The sequence below is a fragment of the Alligator sinensis genome, unplaced genomic scaffold (assembly GCF_000455745.1).
Source record: "Alligator sinensis unplaced genomic scaffold, ASM45574v1 scaffold534_1, whole genome shotgun sequence".
NCBI lineage: Eukaryota > Metazoa > Chordata > Crocodylia > Alligatoridae > Alligator > Alligator sinensis.
In genome coordinates, this window is record NW_005842050.1 from 361,474 (window position 1) to 373,639 (window position 12,166).

Sequence of the window (12,166 nt, forward strand, 5' to 3'; positions counted from 1 at the left end):
GTAACAGCATAGGAAACATTGTAATTAATTTCCACTTTGAAAGATAATTTCTGGTAGCATATAGGAAAATAACAGAGAAAAAGCATATAGAGCAATTCTCCCTGCTTGTTTTGATTATAATTCTTTATCAAGGTGCCACTGACTCCCTTTTCTTTCCTTCGGTTTGTCAAAAGCCCAGCCACTCTTTCAACAGTGGTTTATGACCCAACAATCACTTCCAATGTTTTTCTATGGCCGACAGTGAAGCAGCTACAGTTGGTATAAGTCTTTCTAGCTTTTACCTTGAATACCTTCCCCTGTTCTAAGCCACTCGGCTTTCGCTTCACCTTCACTGCTGTTCCCATTCTTTCTTACTCCCTTCCCTTCATGGTGCCTCTTTCTTCTTTTTGGACTCAAGTATATTTATTTATTTATAATTGTAGCACTCAAACCCTTTTGTTCACTTTGCTTCTATGTTTCATGCCTCCTGCCCAACCTCTGTCTGTCTTTTACATGCTTTAGGACTGAGACCATTTTTCACTCCACTTGTAGAGCAGCTAGCACAGAGGGACCCTTACGTCATACTGCTCTATAAATAAATGCAAGTCTAATGAAAACTAAGATGGCACTCCTGCAAACATTTATACATCTGGAGTTGCCCCAATAAGCTCTGGAAGATGACTTAAATGTGTAATAATTTCCACCTGTGTAAGTGTTTTTAGGGATTGGAAACTAAATTTAGAAAACTGAACAGTTTCCAGCTTTGTTTTAACAATAGAAAGTGAGATAGCAGCTACAGGACCTTAGACAGCTGCTGAAAAGCTGCATGGTAACTTGGCAGAAGGAAAGGAATAATTTCAAACACTCAAACTGCTGCTGAAAGGGCAGCAGGGAATATTAACACCTTCTTCCCCTCTCAAAAATAGTGAAGTACTGATATTTTTAATCTTTTCCTTGCTATTTTCTGTTACTTGTCAATTAGAGGTATTTTCAGTTCAATGGAAGGGTATCTTCAATAACCCAATGACAAAAGCAATACAATTATTTAAAAGCTAAAATGTAAGGAAGGGTCCAAATGGTAAGTCACCTTGGCATGAGTATATGGAGCCTAATTATACATTTCTCAGTTGACAGATAGTTCAACCTTATATGATGGGTTAACTAATTAATATATATTCATTCAGAAAAAAATATGACTATTGATTAGATCTATTGCACGATGTAAGCATGTTACCTGACACTCCAGTCCAGTTGGGTCAATACCCCTTTCCCTCAATTTAGTGTGGTATCTAACACTGCTGAAGACCCTAGATAACAGGTTAGCCAGTCAATCAACACATACAGTCTCTTTGATTTGAATCTTAATAAAATGTTACATTATAACATTTTGTTAGTTATTCCCACAGATGCCATTTTGTTGGAAAAACTCATCTCTAATTACTTATCACTGCTTTGTGTGTGTTAACCCTCACCAAGCCTGGGTGGTACCTCATTCCTTTCCAATCACTACTCTTTACCAAGTGTGAATTCTCACTTGCAAACTTTTGTCTTTCTACCTTAACCAGGACCCCTCAACCAAAAAAAAGCTCCAACTTCTAAACTTAGGCTGAAATTCCTTTATACTTTGGTTTTTTTTATACTTTCTCTGTTCTGTCAGATGGGAAAGAAACTCAGCTATGTATTAAAATAAGTTTGTTAAGCACTGTTCGGTACTTAGTGAGTTTCTCCAGTGTCATTCTTAATTGCTTTATGTCACAACTAGTTTGGACAGAAGCCTAGGGAGAGGGAAAACTGCAAAACTAGACTAGAAATGCTTCCCTTTCTGACTTGGGATGGCTTTCTGTGACTAAGTGTGAGAACATATACCGATTTCCTGGTGAACTATGTAAACCCAGGAAAAAAATGCATTGCAAGATCACTTGAGTATATGCAAAGATTGGTTTGTTTATTTATTAAATAAAACATTAAACAAACTTTTAAAAAAATAAAACTTAGTCTTACTCTTTAACTTCCCAAATAAGATTATATGAGAAGAAAAATGGAAAAGAAAAGGAAGAAGAAAAAAAATTGACTGTTCAGTCTGCTAGGAGACTAAATTATGTAAAGTCAAGTTTGTTGTATTTGACTTTAAATCTACTTAAAATTGAAAGAGGCTGCAAGTTTGTTCAATGCTTTAAACTACATGTTCACAGAAAAAAGTATTTTGGCACAGATAAATGTTTTCAGATTGAAATGTGTCAAGCAGGAATTTGCACTGATTTACACTGACTCAACTGGAACACTTCAGAGTCAAGCAGTTAACATACACACATGTAACATTATAGCCCTGAGACAGACAAAAACCATTCAGTTCATAGAATACTTAGGTTAGTTAAAAAATAGAAACAAGTAATTACTTTAGACCAAAAGTTATTTATTGAATAGCAATAGTGCAGTAGTGCTCACTTCTGAGAGTCACTAAGCATCCTTGGGCGCAAGCAGAAATTAGTTTTTATCTGATCTGGCCGCAGAAAGCAGTCTATAGCCATGCCCAGGGATTCTGGTTTTTCTTTGTTTAAAAACTAAAAATTCTCTGATTAAATACCCCAAAATCTGCATTTTTCCGTAATTAAAATGAAACTTACTATATATGTATGTATCAATTTAAGACAATGTTTTATTTAAATATTTACAATTTTAAAGAAATTTGAAAGCCTACCACTGCCTCAATCGTTATAATAAAATACATTCTAAATACTTATATATTTTGGCATTTATTTTTTTATCACGGAAAAAATCAGAGCTCCCCGTGCCCCCTTCGCTTACCAGGACGAGTCCAGCTGCAGCTTTCCAGTTTGCACTACTGACAAAACTTGCCCACTTTTTGAATGTACAACCTGAAGTCAAATAAGTATAAGACTTAACAGGAACATTTCCATTATTTATTTTGCAGCAGTAAAGCAGAATATTCCTGTTCAAGCAGGAACATGTTTTTTATGAAACAACTTCAGGCATATACACTCTATTTAATTTTAAGAATGACTAATGAGTACAAGATTTATGTAGAGATATAGGAAAGTTATAACATGGATAACACATTATTTTTATTGGAAAATGATGCTACCAAAACTGTCATTTTTGCAATTATACAATGCTGTTTAAACAATTCAGAAACACTGTCATTAGTCCTCCGCAATCTTGAACAAAATTAGTAATTTCTATTAGACTCAGTGGGCCAGGGACTGAAAAGTCATTCCCATTCATACAAAACCATATTTGTTTTCTTTAACATATTCTCTTTAAACTGCTTGTTGCAGGGAGGGGTGGGGGAAGCAGTAGTTTAACAGATTTGATTTGTTCTCCTCCATCTTACAAGGAAAGGTAACCCTGGAAGGCTATTTAAGGACCCACCAAACTGCACTTGTCCATTGGGTCCCTCAATAATAGGTTAATTGCCACCTTGATTGTTCTTTTCTTTTATCTCCGGGTCAAACTGAGTGCCTTCATATATAATCTTGTTTTTCATTCCTTCTTGGATAATTCTTTGTTGAATCCTTAGTTTTGCATAATTGTATCTGCAATAGAACCTTGAAGAAAAAACAAACCATGTTTCCCTGCTTCACTTGAGTGACAGCATTGTATTATAGCTGTTCAAATGCTTAGTGCTGAAACCATATATACCAGACATTTTATAATACTATACTTTATCAGCATTTATGCAAGGACTGGCACAGCGCACACATTGTTTTAAACGTGTAAGAAGTTCCACTAATTTCAAAGGAGACTGCTCATATATGTAAAGAATAGTACATCTTCAAGTATTTGCAAGATCAAAGTTTAAGTCAGAATGGGAAGACGTTACAACAGACACAGGTGAAAAGTTAAGAATAGGACAAGGGTGTCTGATTTCTTGGGAGACCCATTTAAATGTAGTAATGATTTTTTAAATGTATTTGTAATACTGTTGTAATGTATGTGTTAAACTTTTAACATCTCTGAGGGCGTTAAGTTTTGGGAACGCATATAAATGGGGTGGAAGGACACATGGCTAACAGCATCATGTAGGAAGAACAGCATGAAAGATCACGGAAGCAGCCTAAGATTTTATGAAAATGTTTTCAGCCTGTCAAAAAGAAGGAACACTTTACATACCAATATCCTAGGGTTGTTAAAATAAAACCTCCTACTCCAAAGTCAAAAGATCTTTTCACTCTACCTGAAAGGAAAAATAAAAAGCAGAAAGTGAAATACAAGCAAAATTGTACGATTCATTAACTAGAACAGTGTAATATTTTTACTTGATTTTTTTCAGGCTTCTTGCCAAAAATGTAAAAGAAAATAATGATAATGAATTAATACTCACTGGTGGCTAAAAAATGTCCAGTGGCCACAACTAAAGATCCCAGTGACCCATAGAGTATTGATTCTCGTGCACAGGGGACTTTTTGGACATCAAGGATTCCTAAAATCTTAAAGGACTAAAATAATTTAAAAAAATCAGTTATGAAAATATTTAGTCTTAGGCCAGTATTTTTTGAAGAAAGGATGCACTGTAATTAAACCCTTCAACTCTTTTTCATTTTTATTAATCCCTTCTCTCCGCAAACACGCAAACAGGTTCTCTATACACACATTTGTTACACAAAAAGATATTTTTTTATTTTAACTCCTCAAAACTTTAAACAATCTCAGCAATTTTTGTTTTTATCCAAACAAAGCACCACCATATGAAACACCATGTCATTAAAACAGACAGGCCAAATTTATCCTTGGCATAGTTCAGAAAGAGCAGCAAATTGAATCAAAGCAATGATTCTGGCTCTCTGTGCAATTCAGTGTATATGAAGTACAATCTGAACACTTTATCAGAAACATTCATTCACTGTAAGCCCCCATAAATTAGGCTGATTTTAATTAAATCATAATACATTTCCTGTGTAGTCCCATTATATCAACACACTATATAACATTCTAGCATTAAGTATGTCATCTCAATCCACTGGAAGGCTAATTTTATCTCCTTGTAACAAAAATACCCAGGACTTTCAAGGTTATTTATCATGAAAGATGTTTGTAGCACAGCTTGCAACAAACTCCAAGATCACTGACCCATGCTTTATCAACCATTATTTTTATCTATCTTATCAATCATTGCTTTTGTACATATTGCTTCATATCTTTACTTGACCTACTTTACAGTGAGGATAACACTAATCAACTCTAGTTAATACTGTGAGATATACAGATGAAAATAATCAGTAGCAGCCATGTTTTTGACACACTAGCTATGGCACTAAAAATTTCAGTCATATAGCTATTATTCTAGCACAAGATGTATAGTGTCAACACTAGAACTGCAGTCTTCTGACTTAATCTACTAATTTTTAAAGCACATTTTACTACCATTTACTGGGATAGCTAGCTGTGCTGCACAAGCACCTCGCAACTAGCTAACATGGGGAGGACTGTGCTAGGAGGAGATAATTTGGGCAGAACCATTCAGTCCTTCATTATAACCATCCGGCAACCATCCATCTAATTTAATATGATAAATAAATTATATCTTAATTTTCATTCTCAAGAGAATGATAATGAGTACAGAAAGACCCTTGGAAATTCTAAAAGAAAAATATTTTTGTCTAAAAAAATGGTTATGGTTATTAACTGACTACATTACCAACCTAAGTCATTTTATAGACTGAAACAGGCAGATTATTAAAAAAAAAAAATAGGGCCTTCTTCGAACTGAAGAAATACATATTTTATAATGGAGCAATCTCCATGTGGATCAACATAATTCTTCCACAAATAATCTCTAACACAACTCTTTATAAAAAAGAAACAATTCTTTATGCAGGCTTGGACTTTCTCAGGGGCCTTAGGGAACTGAGCCAACATCCTCTTGAAAGTCCAAGCAAAAAGCAGTGTTGATCAGCCTTAGATGCTGGTCCTTATCTCGTGCTAAAATCATTAGAAGAAAAACGTTTTTCTGTAAGTCAAAATTGGTGATTGGAAGAAATATTACCAAGACTACTGTCAACTGATACAAGCACTTATAATGTTACATTTATAAGAGCTTCTATATGTATCCCTTTATCTTCTGTTCTGAATAAAGTTAACAGACAATAAAATTACATATATTAAATGGCCCCAATAGTGGCAGGGGGCAGAGTTAGGCTGGGATTGTTGCATTTCCTTCAATTAAATGTATTTGTTCATTATGTAAAAAAAAAAAGTTTCTGCATTTTTCTGTGTTGTTGCTTTAAAATCTTTAGGTCTTCTATACAGTGTGCACAGTAATTATGAAGTCAATTAGCATCATTTAATTACAAATTCTGGAATGGAACTGTATTTGACCAACATGATTGTACAGAAGATACGATTTATTGTGAGGCATAAATAAGTTGCTATGTGATGCTTCTGACTTCAGGTATGAGAAGGGCTGTGTACATTTTAAAATATCAGGATGTGCATGCCCAGTATAGAAGACCCATTATGGAAAGTTTTAATACATAAAACAACTGATACTTAGGACCAAATCAACTTGTGCAACTGAAACAAAGAGGATTTGGCTCTGAAGCGGTGTAGTCCAGGGCTGTCAAAGATATAGCTCATGGGCGGCATCTGGCCCGTGTTCTACAATCCATCCTGTGGGTCTTCGACTGACTGGCCATGTGTGTTGCACACAGCATATGATGACTCTGACCTAATGTGCTGCAGGGGCTGGATGCAGCACAGGAGGCCAGTCATAGGCGCACACTGAATGCAGCACCTGTGCTGGAATGGGCCTGCATGGGCACCTCATGCCGAGTGCACTCCATGCCAGCTACGTGCACAAGCCCTGGACTGAAGTGTGCATGGCATGAGGTGCCCATGCCAAAGCAACCTTGTGCATTGGCTCTGGTGCATGTGGCTAATCTGTGGGCCTGATCCACAGGGCCAGAAGAGTTTGACACCCCTGATGTAGTCATATCACATATGGTATTGGTATAATTTAAATAGTGATACATGGAAACAGACCTTTGATACCTTAGTGCTTTTGTTAAGGAGGCATGCACACTGCATATGTACCCTATGATTCATAGTTTTAAAATGCTATTTTTGTCTGCTGCTGCAGTTTCATGACAGGACTTTGCCCCCCGCCCTCCCAAAAAAAGAGACGTTAGAAATAAGACAGACCCCTCTATACTCCACTCATTCTACAAAACACTCTATGGAAAATTTTAACCTGGGGCTTTATTAAGTCACCTTTGGGGATACTGAATCCCTTATTCCACAGGTCATTCCAAAGAAATATACCGGCCTATTGTCCTAGCAAGGGGAAGGCAAGTGGATCTCGTTCCTGTAGGGGTTGAATTTGGGAAGGTGGGCGTAAACTCAGTTTCTATGGATGCCCAAAGCAATGGGGGCAGTCAGCCCTTCCTGGGGGCACATGATACCCTGACTAGAACAAGACAATAGAGCAAAGCAGGTTTAACCCTGAGAAGTCCTTGTCCCTCTTTGCAATATGAAGGTGGGTTTGAAAGAGGATGGAGCTAGACTGTTCTCTGGTGGCAGACAACAGAACAAGGAACACCGATCTCAAATTGCAGCAAGGGACGTTTAGATTAGAGATTAGGAGGAATTTTTTCACTGGGAGGATAGTAAAGCACTGGAACAGGTAACCCAGAGAGGATGGAGACTCTCCATCCTTTGAGGTTTTTAAGACTCGGCTAGACAAAGCTTTGGCTGGGATGATCTAGTTGGGGATGGTTCTGTTTTGAGCAGGGAATTGGACTAGATACGACCAAACTATGATAATATCCATCTTCGACTTTTAAGATTTTCACAGGTTTTCAATGCTGGAGGCTGCAAGTGGGAGAGGAACAGTGGAAAAAACCCTGATCAGACCCAGTTCACTCTCCCTTTCTGTTCACTCTTTGCCAAGGTCTGACATAGGTCTATTTGATGTGTCAAAGGGGATCATGCGTCACGGTGTACTGAGAAACTATAAGCTTTCCTTAAGAAGGGAGCCCATTACAGACACATCTACTGATTCCTTGGGACAAATCAGTGGCAATGCATAGGGGGTGCACATGCACTCCTCCGAGAGCACTGGTGCACCCCCGACAGGCAAATGTTGTTGTTTGTCCAACAAATCATAACAGAAAGGAAGGGAACGCGGTCATGCATTAATAACAACGACTCCTCCTGACACCTTGGGAAGGGGGCACCAAGCACAGTATGGGGGCCAGTACCAAATGCCCCCCCAGGTCAAAGGAGCTCGTGGATGCTGCCTAGTGAAACTCTGCCCAGGCACGTGAGCAGAAAAGCTCAAGGCAGCCCCACACTCGCCCAAGGTCACTTCCCACCCCCTACAGCTTCCTCCATGGCCTGGCAGACAGGCCCACATAATGCCGGAGATCAAGGCGTGCTTAGCGCCCGCGGAGCAATGGCAGAGCCAGCCAGGCAGTGCCCCCCGGCCCTCGACCGAGCCACGGAGCCAGTGGCCGCTGCCTGCGGCAGCTCTGCCTGAAGACGCAAGCAGACCGGGCACAGGTAACAGCCCCGCAGGCCCCGGGGCTCCTCCTGGCCAGAGCCGCCCTCCAGCTGGGCCACGAGGGGGGCGACGCGGCGGCCAGGGCGTGCTCGCGGAAAGGAAGGATGGGCCGCCGCCGTTGTGCGCACGCGCGGCATGGACTTGCCTCCTTCTCCTCTCTCCCGCTCCCCGCAGCCTTCCCCTTCCCCACGCCAAGACCGCTCCAGCCCCCTCGCCACGCACCGGGCCGACCCCCTCGAGGATGCCCACGAGGGCGAGGGCCGGCTCCGGCCCCCCCGCACCTTCTTGGAGTCCTCCCTGTCCTCGGTCTCCATGACGTCACTCCTCCCTCCCTCCCGCTAGCCTCCAACCAGAGAGGCGGAGCCCGGGCTGGATAGAGAAGGCGCCAAGAGGAGCCGCTCTAGCCGCCCCGTCTCTATGGCGCCCGCGCGGGGTGAGATGGGGGAGGGGGAGGGAGCCGCGCGCCGGCGCCATTTTAGGTCTAGCGCTGAGATTCCAGCCACATCCTTTGTTCCGTGAAATGGGTCACGGAGTAGCGCGCGCGCGCCCGCCCCGCCCTTTCTCTGTCCCTCCCTCCCTTCAGCCGCGCGCGCGCGTGCACATGCTGCGCGAGCCACGGGAGGGGGGCGGGACCTGGCCCCCTGGCTCCTGCCCCTCCCCCCGCCCTCGTCGGCGCGCGCGGCCGTTTGGCCCAGCGTTGTAAACTGCCTAAGCTGGGCGAGCCCTGAGGGGAGGCGGGGGCTGCCCCTCCCCCACCAGCACGGCTCCCCTCCTGACCCTTTGTATACTTCCCCCGGTCGGGTTGGCGCAGGAGTCGCATGTGTGCCGTCCCGTCCCACCCCCCCCAACACACACCTTCACCTCTTTTTTATGTGGGTTGTGGTGGGTAAATGTGGTGGCACAGGACAGGCAGGGAAGTTACTTGGTGTCATGCTGTCAGTGGGCCAAACAGAAATCCTAAGGCCCTAAAAGCTAAAAAAAAGAAAACGGAAACAGGCCGAAGCTCCTGATTGAGCCATGTGTACCGGGGATGGGACAGGGGGGAGGGGAACATGGCGTGCAACCATATAGAAACGCTTGAATGATGAAAACGTTGAGAAAGGGGAGGATTTATTTGGAGTAACACTGGGAAGTAATGTGGATTAATGGCAGATGATTAAGGGAGAATTTCTACAGACTTCTCTACCGAAGAAAAACATCCCGATGGTGATATTTACTCTAGACCAAGGAATAATTGTTTCTCAAGAAAGAACAGCTGAAGCACGTTTTCTGTGTGGGGTAGATTTAAAGCTTAGCTAGGCAAAAAAATGACATGCAGGCAATAGGGAGCCATCCTGTGTTAACTAAATCGGGCATTCCTTGTCTTTTACATTGCTAACTTCTGTGAACTCTCTAAGTAGTAATGTCAAGGAGAGAAATATGGATGCATGTTGAATGATGTAGAACTGAGTTTTTCAGTGGGACAGACTGGAAAAAGGGATACTTTGCTTTAAGAACAATCCTAGGTAGTGAGTAGATCCCTGAGAACATTAAATATTTTAAAAATAGGATTCTTTCCTTCCAGCAATGAAGACATTTAAATGGAAAGGAGAAATACACAGCACTGCTTATGAGATTTTAAAAAATCTTTGAAGCAGCGAGAGCAGTGGTATCAATTATTTAAATTTTCACACATTTTGTGATGGACGAGTGCTGTTAGTGTAAGCCGGTTACTCCTCTTTCACAGGTTCACCCTCTCAAGCTTCTGCAGGCCAGCTCAAAATATGAGGAGAGCCTGATAGGTATTGGATATCAGTTTTAAAAAGTCAGAAATAGTTTGAATTATGATAGATAAAATACATTACTTGGAAAACTGTACATCTATATTATCACCTGTTCATTATCACTTCATTACAAGTAAATTATGTTAAACTGGTCATGTCTACATACTCATTAATGTGCAGTGTCTACTGCATGTTAAATTTAGTACTTATATAGTCAAGTACTAAAATGCACAGTAGGCTGCTGTACTGTGCATTAGCGCAATCACATGCTTTTTGTATGATGCTTAATGCACAGTAGACTAATATTACTGCACATTAGCATATTAGCATGGTTTTTGCCGTGCGCGCTAATGCACAGTAGAATTAGTCTACTGCGCATTAAGCGTTTTGTGTAGATGCACCCACAGAAACCTAATGGTAAAAATCTCTCTCTTGAGAGTTTACAGTTTATGCTTTTATTTTTTAAATCAGTTTTTAAAATGCAATGGCATTTTAAGAATTGATTTTTCAAACAGTGAGGACTGTAATATAAATATGCAATATGGTGGTATGTCCAAGATTAACCAGAGAAAATAAAGAAAAATAGATACATTTGTTATAGCTGATTAGGTGTATTGACAAAGGAAGTAAAAAATTTGGAAGAACAAAATGAAGAAAAAGTATTATTGCTTTGAAACAGCAAATTTTTCTAGCAGAGTTATTGCATACCAACATATATGATGTAAATATAGAACCTTTTGTTTGCCTGTTTTATAATAAGCTTTTGTCTGAGAGCCAGCAATAATTAAAACAAATCAAATGTTCCTTTCGTCTCTTTATGAATATGTAATTTGTTCTGTTTCTGAATGCTCTACAAACATAAACTGCATTCAAGCCTATTCTAGCAAAATCACAGTACAGTCATTTTTTTCTCTTGCCTTTGCAATCTCATTTACTTGCTTGATCTAATATGGTCATTGTTTCTCTAATGTGACAAAAGACTGGGTTTTTTTCCTTGTACAGTGTTAGGCTTGGCTACTAATAAGAGATAATAGGGTTATGTTAGGGAGGGGGGTGCTGAGTGTGAATACGTCCATATTCTGAATGGGAATTATTTTTCACATGCCTTTATATTTATGAATAATATTTGATTTAACATTCATTTATTTGGCACATGAGGCAGTTGTGACAAGTAATATTCTTAGATGGATAGAAATGGGAAGGAAGCATTAAAAGGAATAATAGTACATTAGATTACAGCATGAATACATGTATGAAACTCAGTGTAAAATGTGAGTCTGTTGTTTTATGGAAGTAGTCCTAGTCCTTCTGTTTTTGGATGAGGAACATGGAACTATTTAAATTATTTAATTAACCTTTTTTAAAGGAAAAAAAGAAGGCATCAATAATTGCAACAATTCTGTTTCTGTGGTTTTTAAATTCAGTCAGACTACCATCGTCAAGAAATATTGGTAAAGAATTCCTTCGCTATTTATGTCCATCTGGCTGTGAGCATAAAAAGCGAATAGGTTGTGTGCTGTATTGCCAAATTAATAGATGATGCTGGTGAAGCCCTGCCAGATTCTTTGGGCTGAGAGTGTTAGCTTGGTTTAACCCAGCCTTGGAGGGACTTGGGGGGCCTGGCATTCCTTTTCTATTAAGTAGATAAAGATTGGTAATGTAAGTCATGTATCTTCTTTGGTGTAACCCTGTTTATTAAAAAAGGAAAAAAACCTCAGCAGACAGCTTCCTTACTCAAAAATCCTTATACCATCTAGTGTCATGTCTAGGAGCGATACCTCTTTCCATCTCAGAGACATATGCACGACTTCCATTTTTGCTGTTGTGCTTTTTCTTGAACAGAGAGGTTGCTAAACAATTCCCTAGCAACCAAACCAATCCCCCCACCCCCCCCCCCCCCCCCCCA

General features: G+C 40.3%; 1 protein-coding gene and 1 long non-coding RNA gene across 6 annotated transcripts in view; one reads left to right on the top strand and one right to left on the bottom strand.

The window, feature by feature from the left end:
* Positions 1-2,886: 2,886 nt before the first annotated feature.
* On the bottom strand, positions 2,887-8,826 carry LOC102386834 (cytochrome c oxidase assembly protein COX20, mitochondrial). Its single transcript, XM_025203265.1, is given in 5 exon segments — positions 2,887-3,545; positions 4,111-4,174; positions 4,322-4,436; positions 8,720-8,766; positions 8,769-8,826. Coding segments are annotated over 5 exon segments (408 nt in total). The 5' UTR covers positions 8,812-8,826; the 3' UTR covers positions 2,887-3,406.
* A 463-nt stretch (positions 8,827-9,289) lies between these two features.
* The window catches only part of LOC102387093, a 13,637-nt gene continuing 10,760 nt past the window's right edge, over positions 9,290-12,166 (top strand). For 3 of the 5 annotated variants that reach the window (XR_003093881.1, XR_323718.2, XR_003093880.1), the window contains exon 1: positions 9,290-9,369. This is a non-coding gene — a long non-coding RNA (uncharacterized LOC102387093). Of the gene's footprint in view, positions 9,370-10,216; positions 10,279-12,166 lie in introns of those variants that run through there. The other 2 variants (XR_003093882.1, XR_323719.3) reach the window with 1 other exon arrangement.